The sequence below is a fragment of the Cyprinodon tularosa genome, unplaced genomic scaffold (genome assembly GCF_016077235.1).
Source record: "Cyprinodon tularosa strain WSP-4 unplaced genomic scaffold, ASM1607723v1 ctg148, whole genome shotgun sequence".
Classification (NCBI taxonomy): domain Eukaryota; kingdom Metazoa; phylum Chordata; class Actinopteri; order Cyprinodontiformes; family Cyprinodontidae; genus Cyprinodon; species Cyprinodon tularosa.
The window spans coordinates 1,559,929-1,582,461 of NW_024038309.1; the positions used below are offsets into that span (position 1 = coordinate 1,559,929).

At 40.6% G+C, this 22,533-nt stretch overlaps 1 protein-coding gene across 1 annotated transcript in view; it reads left to right on the forward strand.

Annotated features, from left to right (window-relative positions):
- The window catches only part of kdm6ba (lysine (K)-specific demethylase 6B, a), a 63,157-nt gene that overhangs the window by 27,194 nt on the left and 13,430 nt on the right, over positions 1–22,533 (forward strand). Inside the window, exons 2-5 of the mRNA XM_038279119.1 lie at positions 524–595; positions 20,327–20,415; positions 22,153–22,274; positions 22,378–22,501. Of these exons, the coding sequence (XP_038135047.1) occupies positions 22,383–22,501 (119 nt within the window). The 5' untranslated portion in view covers positions 524–595; positions 20,327–20,415; positions 22,153–22,274; positions 22,378–22,382. The remainder of the gene's footprint in view (positions 1–523; positions 596–20,326; positions 20,416–22,152; positions 22,275–22,377; positions 22,502–22,533) is intronic.

Below are 22,533 nucleotides of genomic sequence, written 5' to 3' on the forward strand. Positions count from 1 at the left end.
CTACAGCTGCTATTTTCAGTTCTGTTTGGTTTAATGTTTGGGCACCTGGCAGGTGCTGTGTGGAGGTCTGTGTTGGGGGCAGGGTGTTACGCCAGCACGCCACCTGTTCTTGGGGCCCGTAGCCCAGCATTGACACGGTGACTCACTGACCAGACGGCACACGTACAGATGGCCACAGCGCTGATCTAGGATCCGCTTTGGACTTCTTTGGCTGACACACAAACACATTCTGCTGCTTTAAAAGCCACAGCCAATGGCATACCAGTAACACCATGACCACATCCAGCCGTGCACGCACACAGACTCCAACCATATGAAGCAAAATAAACTCTTACACAGAGGGACAGAGGGATTTCTTTTTAAAGCTGCTGCTCTTCTTTCCCCCCACTGCAGTTTAAATGTGCGTCAGCATTTTGGAGTTCATACCCAAATGGTTTGATGTGTGTCATCTGGAAATATCACTGACTTCTGTGGTTTATCACATCTGTAGACTGACCTGCATTCTTCTTTGTTTCGGTTTCAGGAAGTTGGAGGTGTTATGGTGGCCCACAGGTCCTGAGACTGAAAAAGGAAGGACCTAACCTACAGCCATTTGGTAAGGCCTGCTAATAGGGCGTTTAGATTCTAAACTGTGTTAGTTTTGTGCCAACATACATTGTTTGGTTAGTTAGCCATTTTGTTTTGGTATTATTCCCTTTGTTTGATCACTCTCATGGGAAATAAACCCTCCTTCCCTAGAAGGATTTTAGGTATATGGACGTATTAAAAACAATCTAACCAGGTTCTTGGATTATTTAAATCCAACCTCAAGTAAAAAAAAACACATTCCCTGCTTTTATTAGTTATAAAACACAGATAAAGCCAAATTAAAGATGTTCTGCCATAATAATGCATACTTTAGTTTAACAACCACATACCAGCAGAAACACCTCGTTTCAAGTATAATACATGGAGGTAGAGGTATAATGCTGTGGGCTTTAAATTCTAAAGTCCAATTTAGCTTTATTTTCAAAGCCTTTCAAACATAACCCATTTGGACCAAAGTCCTGCAGAGAAAACATTCAAATGACACGGTCTGATGTAAGAATATCTGTCTGACAGCTGAGTCCAAAGAGGATGGCCCAGTCTAAGTTTAGACTTAAGATTAATGGAAATGTTAATGTTTTGGTTCTTAGTGAGCTGTAAAGGGGAATGATTGTGATTGTTTGTTGCATATTTTTAAAGAATGACTCAAAACAAATAGTTTTCTTCTTCTACTAAGGTCTTGTGTCTTAAAAATAAGTTCAAGTAGGTTTTGTAATTTTCTGCTGTTCAGATTTGCTTTAAATCCAGTCGCGCCTGTTATGTGGTGAAAGACCTCTGTGTGTAGTTGAGAGTCATAAAACAGGGTGAGATGTGTGAAAATAAATGAGTAAGAGAATAGTAGGAGCGAAAGAAGCACGTCGCTCACACACATTTAATAGCTGAGACGGCGATGTTGTAAAATGATAGGGTGTTACCAGATCTCTATCTTACCAGCCTCATTCACACACAAAACAAACTCTCTGCTGGTTTGAATTGTCCTGGCAGAGAAAAAAAAAATGCTTTAAAATATCTGAGTCAGACATTGAACCTTCCTTTGTACTTCAAAGCTGTCATTGGAGGAAAGATCTGTTAAATATTTGCCTGTTTGCTCACAGGTTGGCAGCATCCAAGAAAAACACTGCCTTAAAACTCTGACCAAATAGTACTATTTCATCATTTTCTTTGCAACTACTTATGTACTAGCTTTATATTTATAGATTGACACAAAAATAGAAATACATAGGTAGACATCTTTCTACTCTTGATTCCGATACATGAATTTAAATATCTGCAGATCACAATACTTTTTCAATGCCATAACTCTGTTTGCTTTGATCTTATAACATAGATATTCCCTAATGGCAACCTACAATTATTGTAAGGTCAAAGAGGAAGACATAACAACATTGAATTGTGTTAACAGGACAAATTCCACCGTGAAAACAAAACTGTAAGAGTTCAAAATGAGTCTATTTATTACATCAGAGATGCTCATATAGGCGTAAACTTTTCTGCTTTTCAAGAGACATTTAACTCATCTTGTTATAAAAGTAGACTGAATACATCAGCCCCTAACCTTGCATACGCCAGATGTATTCATATGAATTTTACACATTATCAATCTGTTAACTCTCCTGTTGACAGCGTTTCCAAAAGGAAGGGATATTCAGAACAATTCTGAGCTGATTGGTTAAACCAAGAGGCACCAACCTCCATGTCGATCTTTTAGCCAATCACATCGGGTAGACGCGCATCAGTGAGCTGTTCTCACTGCCACTAAATGCAGATTGTTCCCAGGTTTAAACGGGTTTTTCTGGGTAGTGTAAAAGTGTTATATTGTGAAAAAAAACATGTTGAATACAAAAATGGCTTCAGCTTTTTTTTTCAGGTTGTGGAGACTGGGATTAAAATTTAAGTCAAAACAGATTAAAGGAAAAGCAATTCAAAATTTTCATACATTTTTTAAGATCTATATTAACTTTAATTATATGTTTGAACTCTGCTCCTCAGTGGAGCAGTGTGTAGCTCTGCTGCTTTGCGGCAAAAAGGTTTTCGGTTCAATTCTCGGCCCGGGGTCTTTCTGCATGGAGTTTCCATGTTCTCCCTGAGCAAGCATGTGTTCTCTCTGGGTACTCTGGCTTCCTCCCACAGTCCAAAAACATGAATGTTAGGTTAATTGACTTATCTAAATTCTCACTAGGTAAGTGTGTCCTGTCTCTGTGTTGCCCTGAGATGGAGTGGCGGCCTGTCTAGGGTGTGCCCCGCCTCTCACACCAACACCCCTAATGACCACGATTGGGATAAGTGTGACAGAAAATGGATGGAGGAATTTTTACCTCCATCTTTCAGTCATATCAGTAAAGGTTCTGAAGCTGCTCAATGTGCTGATCATGCAAAAGTAGTTCCTTTGTTTGTCATTTTTTTCTAAATCAACCTAAATCCATGATAGTTTGTAGAAAAAAGGTCATTTTCCAATGATATTTATAGTACACAGAAGCTGATTTTGTGGCCCCAGAACAAGGAAATGTCACTTTGTTCCATGCTTATGCAAAAACAGTAACCAGAAGTACCACAAAAAAAAGTGCTCCAACCTTTAAAAAGAGAGAATTTTATTGTACACGTTCAGCATAAGCAGTAAAGCGTTCGTTTTAAGAGCTTTCAACGCTCGTTTAATTTTCAGACCGTCTTTCATAACTTTGGGAAAGTGAGTGTGTTAAGCAGGACTGTAGCGCTTAGCTTATCGTAGAGCTGCAGTCAGGATTAGCTGCTCGTTTGGAAAAGCGAAGGGCAAGCCGAGGCTCCCTCCTGGTGCCTCTCTCCCTCGACGAGGGCTTTAATTATCGGGGCACCGCGCTACAGTCAGGCAGCTACATGTGGGTGTGCTGAAGCTCGTCTGACTGTCTGAGCGCCTGTGCGGCTCCGTCTCCACACGGAGGGAGTGTGGAGGTGATTATTATCGTGTCTGTCGGTCTCTCGGTGTACCCAGGATCTGACTCACTTTATGCCACATTCACACACAAACATAATCCTACATATCGGAGGCCGAGAAGCACCATCTGCACCAGATAGCTCTCCTACGTCTGCAAACACACACAAGCATCCATTGAAATCCTCCCAACATTCCTGCTTGTGTTCTTCTACTGTCTGGACCTCATCAGTGTTTGGTTTATTTTTTAAACATGTGTGGATGGTATGAAAGGAATTTTTTAGTGCTTGCACCCATGAGAGAGCAGCTCTGTATTGTATATTTGGAGTGTGAGAACTGGGCTGCCCTGGCCTCTGATCTGCGTAATTACAGTCATTCCCTCTCTATACACACAAACATCTCCATGGTCTCTTCACATATAGGGGTTGTTAGCCGCTCGCTAAAGCTCTCAGAGCTTAAACTCTTCACTTTTCGTCCTTATTGTTTCTTCCTGTCACATACAGATGTATATTTAGGACCTCCAAGACAGCCTGAAATGTCCTGGCCTGCCTTGTTTTGGGACAGGAAGGAGGAGAGTTTAATTTCCCAAGACTGTTATTATATACAAATATGGTACATTAATGAAGGAAACAGCAGGAGGAAGCAGTGTATGTGTGTGGCACGTGGAGGTCCCACCCAATCCCACATCAATCAGCCATCGCCTTCCTGTATCGGAGAGCTAATGGTCTCTCCAGCGTTCCAATGCAAGCTGGAAAGGTCTGGAATTCCGTATTCAGTGTTTTCCAGGTCTTCATATGATGAAAGCAAAATATGTAGGGCTGATTTTATTTTTTCTTCATTTTCTAAATTCGTGCAGATAAATATCCATTTTCACTCTCCTATAGCCGCTTACGTTTCTTTGCATCACACTTGTATACATCATATTTGCACTACCTACATGGCTGATTTTTTTCATAATCCCTTCTACTGCATTTTGCACCATATTTATTTATTTGCACTGCACTGAACCTTTCCATATCAATGCCTTTTGCACCATGACTTTAAACTGGTTTTCAATTTCACCTACACCAGGGGTGTCAAACTGGCTCCAGAAAGAGCCGTGTGGCTGAAGGTTTTCTCTCCAACCAAGCAATAGCACTACAGACTGCAGTCGTCTCATCTACTGAGTCCAAACTGAACATGATGACTTGATGAGATGAATGGAGTCTGGTGTGCTATTGCTTGGTTGGAAAGAAAACCTGCAGCCACATGGCCCTTTCTGGAACCAGTTTGACATCCCTGACCTACAATGTTTACATTCTGATTACTGCTGCACTCTCGTAAGCTGCCCATTCACTGTTGAAAAGCTGTATACATTCTGTGTATACAGGTGCTGGTCATAAAATTAGAATATCATGAAAAAGTAGATTGATTTCAGTAATTCCATTTAAAAAGTGAAACTTGTATATTATATTCATACATTACATACAAACTCATATATTTCAGATGTTTATTTTGTTTAATTTTGATGATTACAAATGACAACAAATGAAAATCTCAAATTCATCATATCAGAAAATTAGAATATTGTGAAAAGGTTCAAAATTGATGGCCCCTGGTGCCACACTCTAATCAGCTAATTAACTCAAACCACCTGCAAAAGCCTTTAAATGGTCTTTCAGTCTAGTTCTATAGGCTACACAATCATGGGGAAGACTGCTGACTTGACAGTTGTCCAAAAGACGACCATCGACACCTTGCACAAGGAGGGCAAGACACAAAAGGTCATCGCTAAAGAGGCTGGCTGTTCACAGAGCTCAGTGTCCAAGCACATTAATAGAGAGGCGAAGGGAAGGAAAAGATGTGGTCGAAAAAAGTGTACAAGCAAGAGAGATAACCGCACCCTGGAGAGGATTGTGAAACAAAACCCCTTCAAAAATGTGGGGGAGATTCACAAAGAGTGGACTGCAGCTGGAGTGAGTGCTTCAAGAACCACCACACACAGACGTATGAAAGACATGGGTTTCTGCTGTCGCATTCCTTGTGTCAAGCCACTCTTGAACCACAGACAGCGTCAGAAGCGTCTTGCCTGGGCTAAAGAGAAATAGGACTGGACTGCTGGTGAGTGGTCCAAAGTCATGTTCTCTGATGAAAGTAAATTTTGCATTTCCTTTGGAAATCAAGGTCCCAGAGTCTGGAGGAAAAGAAGAGAGGCACTTCATCCACGTTGCTTGAAGTCCAGTGTAAAGTTTCCACAGTCAGTGATGGTTTGGGGTTCCATGTCATCTGCTGGTGTTGGTCCATTGTGTTTTCTGAGGTCCAGGGTCAACGCAGCCACATACCAGGAAGTTTTAGAGCACTTCATGCTTCCTGCAGCTGACCAACTTTTTGGAGATGCAGATTTCATTTTCCAACAGGACTTGGCACCTGCACACAGTGCCAAAGCTACCAGTACCTGGTTGAAGGACCATGGTATCCCTGTTCTTAATTGGCCAGCAAACTCTCCTGACCTTAACCCCATAGAAAATCTATGGGGTATTGTGAAGAAGAAGATGCAATACACCAGACCCAACAATTCAGAAGAGCTAAAAGCCACTATTAGAGCAACCTGGGCTATCATAACACCTGAGCAGTGCCACAGACTGATCGACTCCATGCCACGCCGCATTGCTGCAGTAATACAGGCCAAAGGAGGCCCAACTAAATACTGAGTGCTGTACATGCTCATACTTTTCATGTTCATACTTTTCAGTTGGCCAACATTTCTATAAATCCTTTGTTTTTATTGGTCTTCAGTAATATTCTAATTTTCTGATATGATGAATTTGAGATTTTCATTAGTTGTCATTTGTAATCATCAAAATTAAACAAAACAAACATCTGAAATATATGAGTTTGTATGTAATGTATGAATATAATATACAAGTTTCACTTTTTAAATGGAATTACTGAAATCAATCTACTTTTTCATGATATTCTAATTTTATGACCAGCACCTGTACAAAATTACAATAAAGGTAGTCTAAGTCTAAGTAGGTTTGCAATAGCCAAGTGGGCATGTGTTGGTGGGTTCATTTTATTGTGAATTTAGCTGGAATTCTACCTGTCTGGTACCCGACTTCCTGTCTAGCTTGACACTGAATTACTGCGATGTTCAGGCAAACCTCACTGAATCCGTCAGTTCATCCATCCATCATTTGTTCTCCATCAATTTATCCAATTGTTCGTCCATCCATCCTTTGATTTAGCCATCAAACCAATGCATTGCTTCCGTCCGTCCATCAAACAGATCTAACCACCTGCCTATCTCTGGAAATAGAAGCCATAAGCCCCATTTACACTACCCTTTTGAAACCTTGCCGAAAACGGTCCGAGCACGGTAACTGAGATAACTGTTGAGAGTAAATGGCATGCACGACTGAACCGGACCGTGCCAGACACAACTGAACCGCGCTAAACTAGTACTAGTTCAACAGTAGGGCTCTACACGGTTCAGTTCTGGAACAGTTCTCACTTAACAAAGAGCACACGAGCAGACCACGTCATCTCCTTACAGTCAGCTGCAATCATGAAATCTCAGACATTCATACCAATACTAGCTTCCCTACCGTGCCTCAGTGTTGATTCTGCTTAGCAGTGTGATGAACCTCAACATCCGTCATTGTTTTCTGCATCTGTAAACCCTTATTACACTAGTTTGTCGTATCCGATTCCCAAAAGCCGACTCTGTCTAGTAAATTCACCAAAGGCCGCCATCTTGGCTGCCTTCTTCGCTTGACTCTCTGCTGGCGCCGCCATGTTGGTTTGCTTCTTTACCTCTACAGAGCAGTAGTACCGTAGATCGTAATTAGGAGGCGAGGAACCATGCTAGCGTGGTGTGTAAATGGTTGTAAGGAACCAAGCTCGGTCCGAACTCTGCACGGTTCCGTTTTCAAAGGGTAGCGTAAATGGGGCTATAAATTTATAGCGACGCTTATTAGCACTCCTAATTAAACGTCCACCATTATTCGGCAGGCTCATAATGGCATTTTCTTTTCTTGTATTGGCCAGTCCGTGCATCCATTCACCGATTCATTAGTGTATTCAGAAACCATGCTTTGAAATCATTAAAGCTCCACCCATTACCTATTAATTATTAATATTTTCTTTGATTTGTTAATAAATGTTTCTTTTCATTTAAATTGAGACATTGTGTCTTTTTTATCCGCGTAAACTCTGAAAGAAATCGGATTCAAAAGTCAGCCTGAGAAGATGGGTCACATAAAACTGGGCTCAGTTAGATTCATGTTAAATAATCAGCACCAGTCTTAAAATAAATATGTATTTCAATTAAAACCATTACTTGTTTAAATTAGGGGTTTGTAACTAGTGGATAAAAAAAAGCACTGTTGGAGGAATAAATAAGTCTGGAGCCTGTAGATAATATTGCCTAGAAACATAATGAACTAGTTTACTGCTCTACAGTGGATAATTACGAGGGGGAACAATTCATGCCATAATTGCTTCCAGATGAAACGATAAAATATTCTTGCAGCTGACTTATAATATACATACCAATCATTATAACATTATGGCTTCAGCTGGTTGCATTTATTGTACATCTGGAGCTTTATTACCCAGATTTCATAAAACCTATATAGCCATACAGCTTCAACATAGTCCCTTTTTCTTCTCTTTCACTTTAGACATATTTCCAGCTGCTCTCATTCCGTCCTGAATATTAATCTGTATTTAATCTCTGAAAGACGACTACATTAAGAAGCTCACTACCAGATCAATATTGGTGGAAAATACTGTAGCTGTTTTTTTTTCTTTTATCCACACAGAAATAAACCAAGTCCTCCAAACATGAACTCTCAGAGGCAGTGTGGATGATTCCATCACTGATGCAGAGATATTTTAATAATATTCCTCATTTGTTTGTTATTTTATTTGTTAGACACGTTCTGGCCCTAAATAAACTGTGTGCTATGTGTGTTTGTACTGTACCCTGAAGTCATCGCCTCAGCATCAGCCATGACACACTTCCCCCGTTCCTGTGGAGACTAATTTGGCCTCCTGTTTTCCTGCTGAGGCATCGCAGTGCTAAGAATAACCTCATGACTAGAGTGCGTGTTTGGGTGCGGAACACGTTCTGATAGCCGGACTACTATCGTGTCTCACTGGCCAAATCACAGGAGGTACAGGATGGCGTGGTGAAGTTGGAAAAAAAGTTTTTGGCCCCAATGAGAAAATCTGTTTGTTTTTTTTTCTCATTTTACTCTTTTTGTGTCCGTATGTTTTTTTTTTTTCGTATCCATATTGTGTATGAGCTATTTTTGTTTTGTATTTATTTTTATTTTTTTCCTGGGGGGTTTCTTCAGGCTTTGCATCAGTGTAAGGACAATCTTTGCTATTGCACCAAATGAGGACCATTTGTAGCATATTGAACCTATTTTGTTTTTTTTCCCTGGTATTTTGCTAACAGTTAGGTTTAGGACTTTGCTTTGAATTGAGTTTAGGTCGATATTAGAGTTAGGTATGCTCAGGTAACGTTTACGTTTAGGGTTATTGTTAAGGTTAGGAATATAAATGGTTGAATGTTACAGAAGAAGTTTTTGTAAAGTGATGAGTGCTGCTGCACAACGGAACTCTGTACACTGCAAACAAAAATTAAATCTCAATAAGTAATTTTTTCTTAAAATAAGTGCATTTTTCTTGAATTTAGGAGTGAGACACTTTAATGGAACAAGACAATTTACATTTAAAATAAGAAAAAGTAATGGCATTGTGTTATTTCAAGTGAATAATATCTCATTTTCTTATTTGAAGAGTAAAAATACTCATTCCATTGGCTAATCATCTGATCTACCTTCTAAAATGAAGGCTAAATACACTTATTTTAAGAATTTCTCACTTCTTTCTAGATCGTTTTTGCAGTGTATTGATGTGTACTTGGAGCCCCAGCAAAGACATATAAGTCAGATATGGTTAAATCACATTTTTTTGCAGGGAGTGAATAGATGGGAATTGGGCCGTTCAGACTTCCGCGAAACACTCCGATATGAGTCGCATATGAGCAAAAAGATCCCCGCATTGTGAATATAGAGATGCTCAGATTCTGGATGAAATTATCTCTTTTAGTTGACTCCAAATTATTCATAAGACCTTTAAGAAATGACTGCTTATGTTGACCAGAGTGCTTAAATATGAGTAAATCTTGTTTTTCTTTGGTCTTACGATATATTAAATGCTTTCTTGCATTTGGATATGAAAGCTCTGACACATTATGAGTGTAAGGAGTCGTTGGCTTGACCTGGGTCCTTTTCTAAGAAATAAGAAGTAGCTGAGTGAGATAAGCTGAGCTATGCTGGATTAGATGTAACCTATCACATCAATGATAAGAAGAATGCAAAATTTACAGTTAATCATAATCAAATTGCTCATTAGTATTTAAAAGGTTAAAAAAGACATTATCCCTAGTTTTTCTATTTGGTATAAATAAGAAACTCTTTCAGTATGGTGTATGCCATTTAAGATCTTTTACTTAATGTAAAACTTCAGAATTCATTTGTTTTAGTGACTTACAATTGACCCCAAAGCTATCTGTAGAAAATAATTGAAAAAGAATATCAAATGTATTGTAATATGATTGCTTTTAAAATGATAAGCACTGAAGAACCCAGCACAGAAAAGAAACAAGCATATCTTTAAATGAGGTCAGTAAATTAGGTTGATGGTATTAGGGCAGCTGTTTGTAGGGTGATTGAGATATTTTTTAAGGAAACATGCGCTAAATAAACTCGGAATTAATAGTGAAGGGATAAAACCTTCAATGGATGTCTTACTTTTCATTTAATAGGAACAAAACAAGAAACTCTTACTAGCTAAAGATGTTTTATAGTAATGTAATGAGGTGTCTTAATTTTGTTTTTTGCTTGTGTCGTGTTTTGCCAATATAGCATTAGGAATTGATGTCCTGATGCTGTAACATAGCCCAGCAGATTTGCTTTCACAAGTATGTTATTTTCATAAGGTTGGTTTAGGGAATCAAATTGTGTGCAACAGACACAGAGACTGAAATCAGAATCAGAATTTATTTATTAATCCCTTGAAAAGAAATAAAAAAATAAAAAATTCTTGCAATTCAACCATTTACAGAAGAGAGAAAAATAAGATTGTAAGTACAACAGAGCAAAATAAATTATAGCATAAAAAGACAGAGTAAAATAAGTAAAAATACTAAAATTACAATCCACACTGTAAAATTACACCCTTTTCATATAAGCAGTGTAAAATGAGACTAAAATAATTGACAGTATAATAATTGACCATTTACAATGCTGCTGAGTGCCAAATTACAATTATTACACATGAGCATGTTGTTGCGCATAGTGAAATAATGAAATAAATAAATAACAATTAATGAAATTAAATGACTGGGAAAGGCAGAGGGGGTTAGGATTAATTTAAGAGGGAAGAAAAAAAAAGTTATTTTACAGAATCAGTAAAAAACTAAATTTTTGTACCAAATAATCACTGGAAAGGATGCAATACACATAAGCAAATATATGTTGTTAATTTCGAATCAAGTCTTACTTCTGCCTTTTGGTCTTCATCCTTAACTAAAAGTTGCGTTTTTTTCAGAGGATGAAACCCCCAGCCCCCCACCCCCCACCCCCACCCCCTCCTGCTTTGGTGGGTCAGGGCCGTTTGGCAAGCTAATAAACGTGATATTATATTAGGAAGGTGGTCATAATGTTTTGACTTGTCTGTGGATATTTTCCATATTAGCCTAGCTGAGCCTGGTTCTGCTGAAGGTTTCTTCCTGTTAAAAGGGAGTTTTTCCTCTCCACTGTCGCTACAAGCATGCTTAGTGTGAGGGATTGTATTCCAGTCAATGAGTTGATGCAATCAACTGGTTTTCCTTAGATAGAAAACTTTGAATCAATTTGACTGTTTTATCTGGTGAACTGTAAAGTTCCTTGAGTTTATATAATTAGACTGAATTGAATTGTTCAGAAAAGTAAGTCCTAAGAGCTATAAAATAAATATTGAGAATAAGCTACGGTGTCAGTATTCCTAATAGTATTTTTTTTCCAGAAGGTATCTAACCCTAAATCTATTTATAGTGAATTTCATAGACTGCTTTCACGGTCTTCTTGGTCTAAAAATAGACTGAGCCGAGGCACGGAAACAGAAACCGGGCTCTCCTGGAGTCCAGCGCTCGGTCACGACTCCGGCCTGGATGTGTGGAGGTGATTAAAGTTTGTGTAAGGGGAGAGAGAGAGAAGGAAGCGGAGGAAGATCAACTCCGCTACCGGCTGCTCGGCACCGTGACAGCTCGAGCTCTCAGGGAATTCCGGTGAGGCCCGTGACGTCACCTGCTAGCGTGTCTCTTTAAAGCGGCGCTGTGTGTCTGCGGCAGGAGAGCAGAGCTGAAGAGGGAAGGAGAGCTCGACGCCAAACGGCTACAGAGAGGCAAAACGGACTGAAATTACACACAAACAGGGGTGAATAAAGAAGAAAGAGCCTCTTTGGAGCGGTATATCCGACCTACGGTTCCTGTTTCTGGACTGTTTGGAAGAGGAAGCTGCTGATATAAAGGATTATAGCGCCGTGCTCTTCTTTTCTTTTTTCTTTCCCAGCCGGCTGCTGACTCGGAGCTCTTCTAAACTTAGGATACCACTCTGCGGATATTTAACTCCACCAGTTTCAGTGGAAATATTTTAAAATCCGGACAATCACGGTGAGTTCATTAAATAATAATCTACCTATTAGTCTTAATTGGTGAGTATAACTTATTGTAACTACTTAGGTGGGGGAATTTTTTTTTAATCCTCCAAAAAAACCACAGGTGTTTCTTTGATCCCACGCGTGGATGCATAATTCACATCCACCACGAAGTCACATTTACCGGAGTCGTTGAGTCTCTGCAGTTGGATCTGAGTAATTTCTCGAGCAGAATTTCTGCTTTGGTTTAGAACGGGTTTTGTTTTCCTTCTACAGCTGAAGAGTTCGTAGTAGCGTTTCTGCGCATGCGCACGGTGGGACGATATGAATGGGGGAATAAATGGATCCCATGTTATTGTGGGACAACACCGCGTGCCGCTGGAAGACATGAGGATCTATGTGCTTTGTGTTTATGTGGCTGGATGGGGGGTTGGAAGGATCACTGAGGTCACCAGCCGTATAAAGTGAATGGACCCCCATCACCCCCCTCAGTTAGTCCTTAGGTACACAAAGAGCTTGACTGAAAGGAAGTGATTTGCATCACCTTACTACTTATAAAAAAGAAGAAGGGGGGATGGGATGGCTGTCCATGAGGTTTCAGAGTGTCTGACCACTTGTTTTTTTTAAGTTAGTTATTTTAAAAGTCCTAAATGGGATTTTAGAACCTCTTGATTTTTATTTTTTCACAATATGTTCATCTGATGGGCAAAGATGCCACAAAATCATCAGAAAGTTACACACGGATTTGTTTAAAAAATATATTAAACCTTTATAGGGTATTCCAGGGCAAGACCTTATTACCTTTTTTAACATTTTGATAGCAAAGATGAATGTCAGCGTAATAACAAGAATCACCAAAGTGCTTTTTTAAGAAATTCATGAAAACACTTTTTTTTTTGGTACAACATAACCTTAGAGGCATTAATGCTGATACTGGCACTGACATTTTTTTAGTTTATAAACCTAAATATAATTCTTAACTAGGCTTATTAAATTTTTTACTTCTTTTTTCCTTGACTTGTTATGAACTTTTTACCTTTTTTCTTTACTTTTTAACTTTTTACCTTTTTTTCAACTTAATTTCCAGTAGGTAATATATCATCCAAGGGCTCATCTAATTGGTCAAATGTCAAAAAAAGATGTACAGCCATGTAGCAGTATCTTTGCTGAATGGGTGGATATAGATCTTGTGTTTCTAGACCTCCCTGAGGGACCGAGGGGACTCCATTTGTAGGTGATCAAAAATAGTAACTTGCCCTATAAAGGGTTAAACAAATGTTCCCTTTAGTTTTTTTTTGGTGGTAAAAGTAACTATTTTTTTCTTCCTCATTACTTTTTTTAAATTGTGATGTTAATAGTTTATCTTCCCTCCCTAATGTGTAATTATCCAAAGATAAGGCATGCAGGTTTAAACCAGCTGCAGTGAAGGGAGCATTCAGAGGGGCTTATAAGCTACTTTATTGCCTATAATAAAAAAGGAGCAGAGGTCAGAAATCAGTAAAGTGTGCCAGCATGGGGTCTTTGATGGCTCACTTCCTATCACTCAATCGATTGGCATGGAAAAAGGCAGCAAGTTTTTCTTTTTGTCTCCTTTTGAAGTCTGCGGCTGTAAAAAGTCATCCACTCGCTCTCATCTCCACTCCGCCCCTGCTTGTCCCGTGATCTCAGTAGGAGCGCGTGTGAATGAACAATCCCCGCCCATTTTACTACCAACGACTCTACAATGAGCCTTAAAGTGACAGTACACCTCAGATGAAGAGAAATGTACAAAAAGATATAGAGATCTTTATTATGTATTTTTATTTACCTCGTTTCACCATTTTGCTTATTTGATTGATTCTCATTCTTAGTAGTTTGGAAAGAGACTATTATTTATGAGTTCTTGTACTTCTTTTCCCTACTTTTATATATACAGGACTATTAGATACAGAAAATAGAATGCATAAAGGTTTATTCTATACAGAACAATACATCATATGTGATAAACTGCAATGAAAGAGAGTTTTATACTTTTGATACATTAAAAGGATTTATATTTATCATTAATATAAAACATTTAGGGGCTGAGCACACAGCCTTGTGGTACCCCTCAAATAATCAGCTGTAAATGAGTCATTATTATTGGTTTTTATACTTTCACTTTAGATAATTGATATAAAGAATTTACTAAAAAACACATTTCTGTCTAATATGACACATTTTTATTTAGAATACATTTACCAGCATCAAATACATCTAATTCCTGGTCCGTTTGACTGTTTAGTGGTTAATGCTAATTAGCCTGAATGTTGTGGTTTTTGTTATGCCTAGAAACAAATTGGAATTAGTTTTTGGAAATTGGAATTAAGTTTTGCAAGAAACTTAGAAAATGCTGTAGTTGGAAATCCACACCTGTATTTATAAGTGGAAGAAGAATATATGTAAGTGGATAACTTGAAGTGCTTACTCTACTACCTCTTCTCGTCTGCTTGGAATAAGTACCCGTTTCCCTGCCCTCGTCTCACAACAAAACCAGAGTGTTTCAAAGTGAAACCTGTTTGGGGGAAGTGGATGTTGTGATGAAACATCTGTCAGTGTCACACCAAAGCTTTCACTGCCTTTTCCAGTAAAAAGGGGTGCCGCTTTGAAGAGTCACGTAAAGCTGGGTAGGACAGAACCCAATGAGCACAGGAGTTAAAGCACAAGTTCTCCTTTATGTTGGCGAGTCAATGAGGAATTTCCCCATCGCTTGGGCATCAGCACACAGTCTGGAAGTTTAAAAGGAGTCAATCAAAGCCTTTTTCAGTTTCTCTCAGTGAGCATACAAGCCTAAACTTAGCATGGGAACTTGGCAAAACTGCCAGATCAGCCTTTTTTTATCTGTTCAGGCTGGTTTCATGAAGAAGTAGTTTCTTAACGATGGGTGGAATTCCTCTATGACCTGTTAGATGGCTGATTTTGGAATGCTAGCACACCTGGGTGAAGATGTTATATGTTAGAAGATGCTTTAGCACATTTAACACCTTCTACCTGTTGAAATCTATAAAAAAAAGAGGTATAACAAACTGATATTTATTGGTAAGTAGGGCTATCTGCTCTTCTAGTCAGGGTACTGCTGCAAAACACTAGGTAGTTAAACCTCCACACCCTAGAAGTATTGGAAAAACTTTGAGCTTTACAAGAAAAATTGATAAGTATTTTTAAGCTTTTGTAAACCTTGAAGAATTCCTTTATTTAATTTATAATAACTGTCAACTTCCCTAAACCTGTGAGAAAAAGGAAGGAAAAAAAGGTCTGAGTACCAGTTTTAGAGAAGCTCTTGTGTTCAAGTTTTATAAAGACAAAAACATTCTTTTTCATTGGCGCTAAAACTTTGAAAAGTGTATTTCCCATCCCTAGCTAACAAGGTTTTTTGTTTACATCACCAGTAGTCGTTCTGCTCAGCAGAGACATAAAGGCATGTGTAGGAGTGTTAAGGGGGGGGGGCTGTGTTTATATTCTGCTTGTTACATTGAGAGTGAGAGCGAAGGGGAAGGTTTTTCCCCCATGCTTTGTTATCTCTGGCTCTCTTCCACTGATGATGGTGCGGATGCCACGGCGGAAAGGGGGTGCGGGGGTTACGTGACTCATTCCTAATAAGCTAACACCTTGGAAAGAATTCGAATCACCTCATTTTACCCTGCGCTCTGCCACAGAGGCTGCCGGATAAGTAATATCTCAGCTGGAGATTTGTGTACAATCTGCCTCCAGGAACCGCCGGCGACAGACTCTGGTATCTGAGGAATCTCTAAACGGTCCTTGGATGTTTTCTAGACTAAATGTACCGGCATAACAAAACGGGTTCGCCTGCGTCACGGCCCTTCTGATGGACGATTGCGGCGCATGCGATTGGGGAGGAGGAGGGTGCTCTAAATAAAACGCTGCACAGCCAGCTGAGCTCATGCTGTCATTATGTGGAGTATTATGTGTGATGAGGCTCTCCCTCACACAAACCTATCCCTGTTATTTTGTGTGTTTTGGCCCACACACAGCCTGCTGATGAGCCATATTATGAGTCCAGGGTAGGAAGAGGGGGAAAATAAGGAGACTTAGTCGGTGTGTGTGTTTAGTCAGTCTGTCCCTGTGTCACTGTAAACATGTTGATCATAAAGACCTCGTATAAACCCAGATGATGAATAGATTCCTCTCTCTTTTTCTCTGAAGAAAGTAAAGTCGCAGCCTGTTCCCCTGGTAACTGTCGGGAAGGACAAAACTCTCAATGTTTGGTTCGTTTCTGAGAAATTCTGAGTGGATTTGGACTCAGCTGCACCTGGAGACGCTCTACTTTGAGGGGTTTTTTTTTTTTTGGTAGGTCTGTTTCTTCCAATAAAAAGTGGAAAGTCGGGGGGCTTTTTGGGGGAACAAGATGAAGCCGCTGTCTGTCTGTCAATCCATCACCCACGTCCTCTCAACGGCCGCTGCTTCATCAAGAATTGTTGCTGCTGTGCTTTTGTTTTTCTGCCTGAAGTTGAGTCACTGTCTTTTTGAAATGGCGAAGAAGAGATGTTGTTTTTGCGAGGCTGATATAGGAACTAAACTCTTTCCATTGACTTTCTGTGAAAATGAGAAAAACAGAAAATGTGTGGCTCATGTTTACCAGAAGCCGGCGAAGAGGCCGATAGAGTACCAAGGAGTCACTGTCGCCTAATCACCTTGTTTTTTTGTTATTTTTTTTGCTGAGGAAGATTTGAATGAGTCACACTTGTTGCTCACACGACAGTGATCACTTAGTTGTGTTTCGAGCAATTTTTAGCTCATTTTTTCACGCATCCGTAAAGGTAGGTATTACTCAGAAAAAGAAAGTAGCACAAAGAAAAGAGAATCTTTTTAAACAGGAAGCGTCGCTCTTTGATACCCCTTCAGGGAGGCCTACTTCCTGTGGTGTGGACGACAGTTTCCTCTACCCGCTGAGCTCAGTTCCCTTCTCTGTAACGTCATGTACACCAGAGGCCGATCTCTCCACATCTGCGTCTATTAGAAGCAGCCCACTGACCCATTTCTAAACCATCAGCCCAGATGTTGCAAAATAAAATAAAGAGCTCAGCTCATTTGCTTCCAAGCAGATGGAGTTAGCTTTGTATCCTCATCTGACCCTCGAGTGTCGTCACTGGCACCGGATCTCCCCCGATTTTTTTCTTTTTTTTAATGAGTGTGCGTGTGTTTAAAGAGGCAGACGTGATGGAAGTTAGTTAGCCCACATCACCGGCTGGGATCGGCATGTGCTGACGTTCCTTCACGCACAAACAAATAAAGGCACGGATGTGAGGGAGCGAGAGAGAGAAAGGATTGGTGCTCCCTCCAGAACACGATCTCTATCTGGGACCGATTATGTAATGGCCAACTGGAGTAGAGAGCGAGAGGGAGGGCGGAAGAAGATGAGGAGAGAAGCAGAGAAAAAGACCCAATCTTGGTCTTTCCGCTTCCAAGGACTCTTCTCCTGCCTCTTCCCAGAGCCTAATCTGCTTGTTCACTATCGAACTGGTTCTCCACTAACTGTTACACAATCTCTCGTCACGGTCTGTGATGAGCACTGTGCCTGATAGCCCTGGCATCATGGTGGCTGACCAAAGTACGGCTGACGTTAGCAGTTGTATCACAGGGGAGGATAAAAACAGAATCGCAGCCAGCGTTCTCCCACAGACGGATATTTTTCCCAGCTAGTGTCGTCACCGCCCCGCTCGCTCTTATCTGGTCTACAGGGCGGGCTAAAATCAGGACTTTATGTTTGTTTTAACAGTTTTGTTCTTCTGCTCTCCAAGCAGCGAAGGCGGAGCAGACATACCTGTACAGACCTGGGATTCAGTTCTGCATTTCTGAATTTCTCTTTCCCTTCTCGGCTACGCCTCCCCTTCCAGCTGATGTTTTAGGGGGGAAATGATTTGCAAGCGCACCACTTGAGGGTGTTGACAGGAAGAGCTCTTTGATGTATGACATCATTTTCTGGGGGGGGGATTTCTCCAACATACTGTATCTTTTGGGGGAAATTCTTTTTTTTTACTTAAAAAGTGGACAAATTTCTTTATAATTCCTTTACATTTCTTTAAGATTGCTCACTGAAATGATCCAACTATTGTGTTAGAAGTGAAAGTAATAACTTTTATTCTCGAATTCATCACTTTCAAACTTGTGTTGTGGCTTTTTGGATTGTTTGAGTCATTAACTTGCACTTTGTTGGTTTAATTTCCGTCTCGCAGGCTTGAAACCCCCCTCCTCGTGGCTCATCACATCCTGTTAGTGTATCTAAACCCTCTTGATGTGCCTTGTGCTGTGAGCGGAGCAGAAATGACATCACGTAGTCCGAAGAAGCGAAAAAAAAAAAGCAGAAAATTCCCACTGTTCTCGCATCAGCAGTGAAGCAGAAACACGCCCACGGTCACCTGACTGTAAAGAGGCGGAGTTTTTAGGTCGGACGCTTTTCGGGGAAGCCCTTTTCCAGAGTGTTGAGTCACTGGTGGGGTAGAAGGTGGGGTTTCCCCCCCCCCCCCCCCCCAAAAAAAAAAAGTTGAACCGAGTAACGATGATGCGGTTGCTCACAGATTGTCCTGTAGGTGGTGTCACTGAGGTGATAAAACCTGAGCTGGAATATTAACACCATGGTTTCACGTCTACGAACGCTCTCGTTTCATGGGGACTTGAGTTTCCCACACTCTTCTTTCTGTGTAGCTGTGAGCAAACAGCCAGGATAGCAACTGGAGTAGACTGTTTGGTCGCAACACATAAAACACACAGCCTCTGTAGAGGATGTAATTATAGCCTGGTCGGTGTGTCCCCGTTCGCCCTCAGTGCTTTGGTCTACTGGCTATTTTTCTCCCTTTCACTCTGTGTTTTATTAAATGATTGTTTCCTCACGTCTCATGGCTGACTTTGCCAGCTCAACTCTTCCTGCTCAGTTTGTCTCACCATTGTGTCTGTGTGAGGAAAGAATTCCAATGGGTCACCCTACTGGCTTTTTGGTTTTTAACCCTTCACCTCCTGTTTGATCCAGTTTATTGTTTTTGGAGTATGAAATTTTTTGCCTTGTTTTTAATGTTGCAGAGAGCTGACTGTTGTTTTTCTTAATGGATGTTGTGAAAAACAGCACTTTTCCAACTGTAACCTTTTCAATCCTTTGCGTACCTCGATCATGGTAGCCAAACAATACCATCTCATATTCTCAATTTCATCACCCATCTATATTACAATCGAATAACACACAACCTGCTCTGGTAGATCATCACACTGCAAAAAATAAGTCATTTTTTCTTAAAATAAGTGCATTTTGTCTTGAATTACGGATGTAAGTGAGACACATTGCCAATGGAACAAGACAATTTACATTTAAAATAAGAAAAAACAATTGCATTGTCTTATATCAAGTGCATAATATCTAATTACCTTATTTTAAGAGTAAAAATACTCACTCCATTGGCAAATCATCTTATATGCTCAAATTAAGGGTTAATACACTTAATTTAAGACATTTTTACAAATTTTTAGATAGTTTTTGCAGTGCGTTTGGCGTGGAATCACAATTAACTAGCTTTTTAATTCACAAACTAATTACTGCATGTCCTCCATGTTAGAAATAAAATGTTTGTTTAATTAAGCTTTAAAAAGAAAAAGTCACAGAAATATAAAAAAAGGGAAGAATTTTAGTCTTCGCTGGTGGCATGTAAACCTTTTTCAGAATAACCGTGAGAACTCCCCAAGAGCTACGAAACTCCCATTTGCCAGCAAGTTGAACCTCCGATTAGTGCTTTTGCTAAGCTAGCTAAAGGTGGAAGAAGTTTTAATCCTTTTTATTTAATCCAAGTCGTTATGTCAAACTTTTCCTGGACAGCAGCCACTATAATGAATTTGCCATTGTCAGTGACTGCTCTAGAGTTTAGAAATAACGGCTCCTAAAAACATAGAACCCTCTCAGTTCCCACCATGCAGGGCAGCACAATTAAACTGAACAGCTTCTCTAAAAAAGTCTGCTTTACCACAAATGTGGTTAAGACTGTGAAAATGTATCCAATATTGGATAAAATTACGTTTTTGATTAACTCTCCCGTCTCCTTTTTCCGACTAGAGCACCTCAATGTTCCTGCTGACCTCATGCTGTTTTTATGACAGCTTGACAACAAAGTATTTTCTGTTTTCCAGGTCTGAAGGAGAAACCAGAGAGATGATTGGCAGCTGAAGAGGAGATTTAACAGAACTGTGAATCAATAACTCGGTGCTAACGCTGAAAGGTGAGCCCAGCTGGAGTGTTTGCTTTCAGTGCGGCCTTGACTGTTAACTTCAGCCTATCTTGGCCCCACAGCGGTGTCTGGTGGAGCCTGATCCTTTTGCGGTGTGGAGTGGATGAGATAGAGACTGCGGCCTGTTTATGTGTCTGTGTGTGGAGCTAGTAGGCTTTAAATAGAGAGACGCCCCGAGTTGGTGGAAGGAAGGAACGACGAGGAGAGGAACTGGTAGGAGGAACATAATACGCATGTCCCGGGCTAATTTGGGAAGAATAGTGGAAGAGTGCTGAGCTCTGCTGAGCAATAGGAGTGACTCACAGCCTCATTGTGTATCTGATACACTCCAACTGATGCAGTAACCCTCAGTGAGTCAGTGTTTCGAACTTCTTCATAGAAAGGCAGCTAAAGGAATCCAATTGCTCGTTTCAAATTAAAGTTTTTGGGGGGTTTATTGTAAACCTAGATGCGTCGATTATTTTAGAAATTAGAGTCAATGTAAAATAGATTTTTCTTTTTTTTTTAGACAAAAACAGTTGTGGATTATTCTCTTTTAAGCAGTCTCTTTTCTTTTTAACATAGCAGGAAGTGCATTCCAATAGCAGCAGACTGCATGTATTTCTTAGACAATGTAAACCCTTCCCTAAGGCTCCAAAGCTCCATACTCGGCATGTTTCATGACAGAAATTGCAAGAATCAAAATGGTTAAACTGCTACTTTTCTAATGTGTCCCACCTTCCTGTTATCAGCTATTAATCATACTCTCTCTTGCAGCCTCAATGTAAGCACACAAGCATGCCTTGAGACTTTCTAGAAAATGAGCTAAGGCGCCATTTGACACGTCATGTGATGATTAAAGGGGTTAACATTGCATGCATTTCTCATCAGGAATAACTTCTATACTGAAGCGTCATTGTGTCTATAGTCTGCGGTTCCTCTGGATTTTTATTTCGTGTCAAGTGTATTTTAACTCTACAGCGTCAAAAAAACTATGGAGTTCTATCTTCTCTCCGTTTCCGCCTCCGCTGTGTTCCTTTGTGTGTGAGGGAAGGTGTATGGGTGTTTTCATGGCACTCTTCCCACTCTCCGCTCCATCTCTTCTCCTTAATCTATCCTGCCATCCTGTTCAGACCGTCTGTCGCTGCTTGCCCCCCCCCCTCCTCATCTCTATCACGCCTGCCGTAATGAGATTAAACTTTAGTGTATGCACATAACACACACACAAAGATCCAGTTAAAAGAGAGACCAGGCTTCTCTACAGGAGCACAGGCCTGATGCCACTGTGCAGCTTGGCTCGTTTCCAGTGCTGCACACTCTTGGCACGTGACCAAAGCCTCTCACTCTTGGTCTCTCCCCGCTATCAGAACCTCCATGTTTAGGATTACAGTAGCACCAGATCCGTCCTCCTAGGTGAGCTCTCCACTGAGCCATCTGGGCCTAAAAAAGAATCCCTATTTGCACTATTTAAACTAACTGCTGCCTCCTAGTGGCTCAAACATATAACACCAGTGTCAGACAAAGGGAAAAAATCTAACTTGAGCTTTATTAGGAGGAGAAATGTCGCCATTGCATATCTTCAGGATTTAATCTGCCCCTGTGGGTCTCTCTTACCCCATCCCCTCTCAGCTGACACAACACGGTCTCTCTGTAGCTACTCCATATAATGGAGAGAGCCCGTGGCATTTGTTGACTTTTCAATGAGTCTCTGTTAGCCTCACACAGGCTCCTCTGTTTCTCTCTCTGCAGCCTGTTGGCTTTTAGGCTCCTGGTGCAGAAGTCAGGGGAGTCGGACGTAGCAGATTCTCTCAGTGTTGGAGTGAGGCCCCCTCTGTGCTGCAGTGGAGGGCTTCACGGACACAGCTAGTCTGGTGAGTAACGGTCATGTTGATCTAAATTCAATAGAGACAGAAATGTTTTGGAGGGGTGTATCTGTGTGTGTTTGTTAATGAGGTGGATGTTTGTAAATCCCAGGCTGGATGCATCACGCAGTTGAGCAGTTAAGCGGCCGAGGCACACGGGACTCCTTCCCTCTGGACGGACTCAACCGGGGGCAATGGCCTCCCGTGAACGGCCGCGCCTGGCAGCCACCTGCCAGGTTTGTAACCAAGACAACGCATACACAGCACT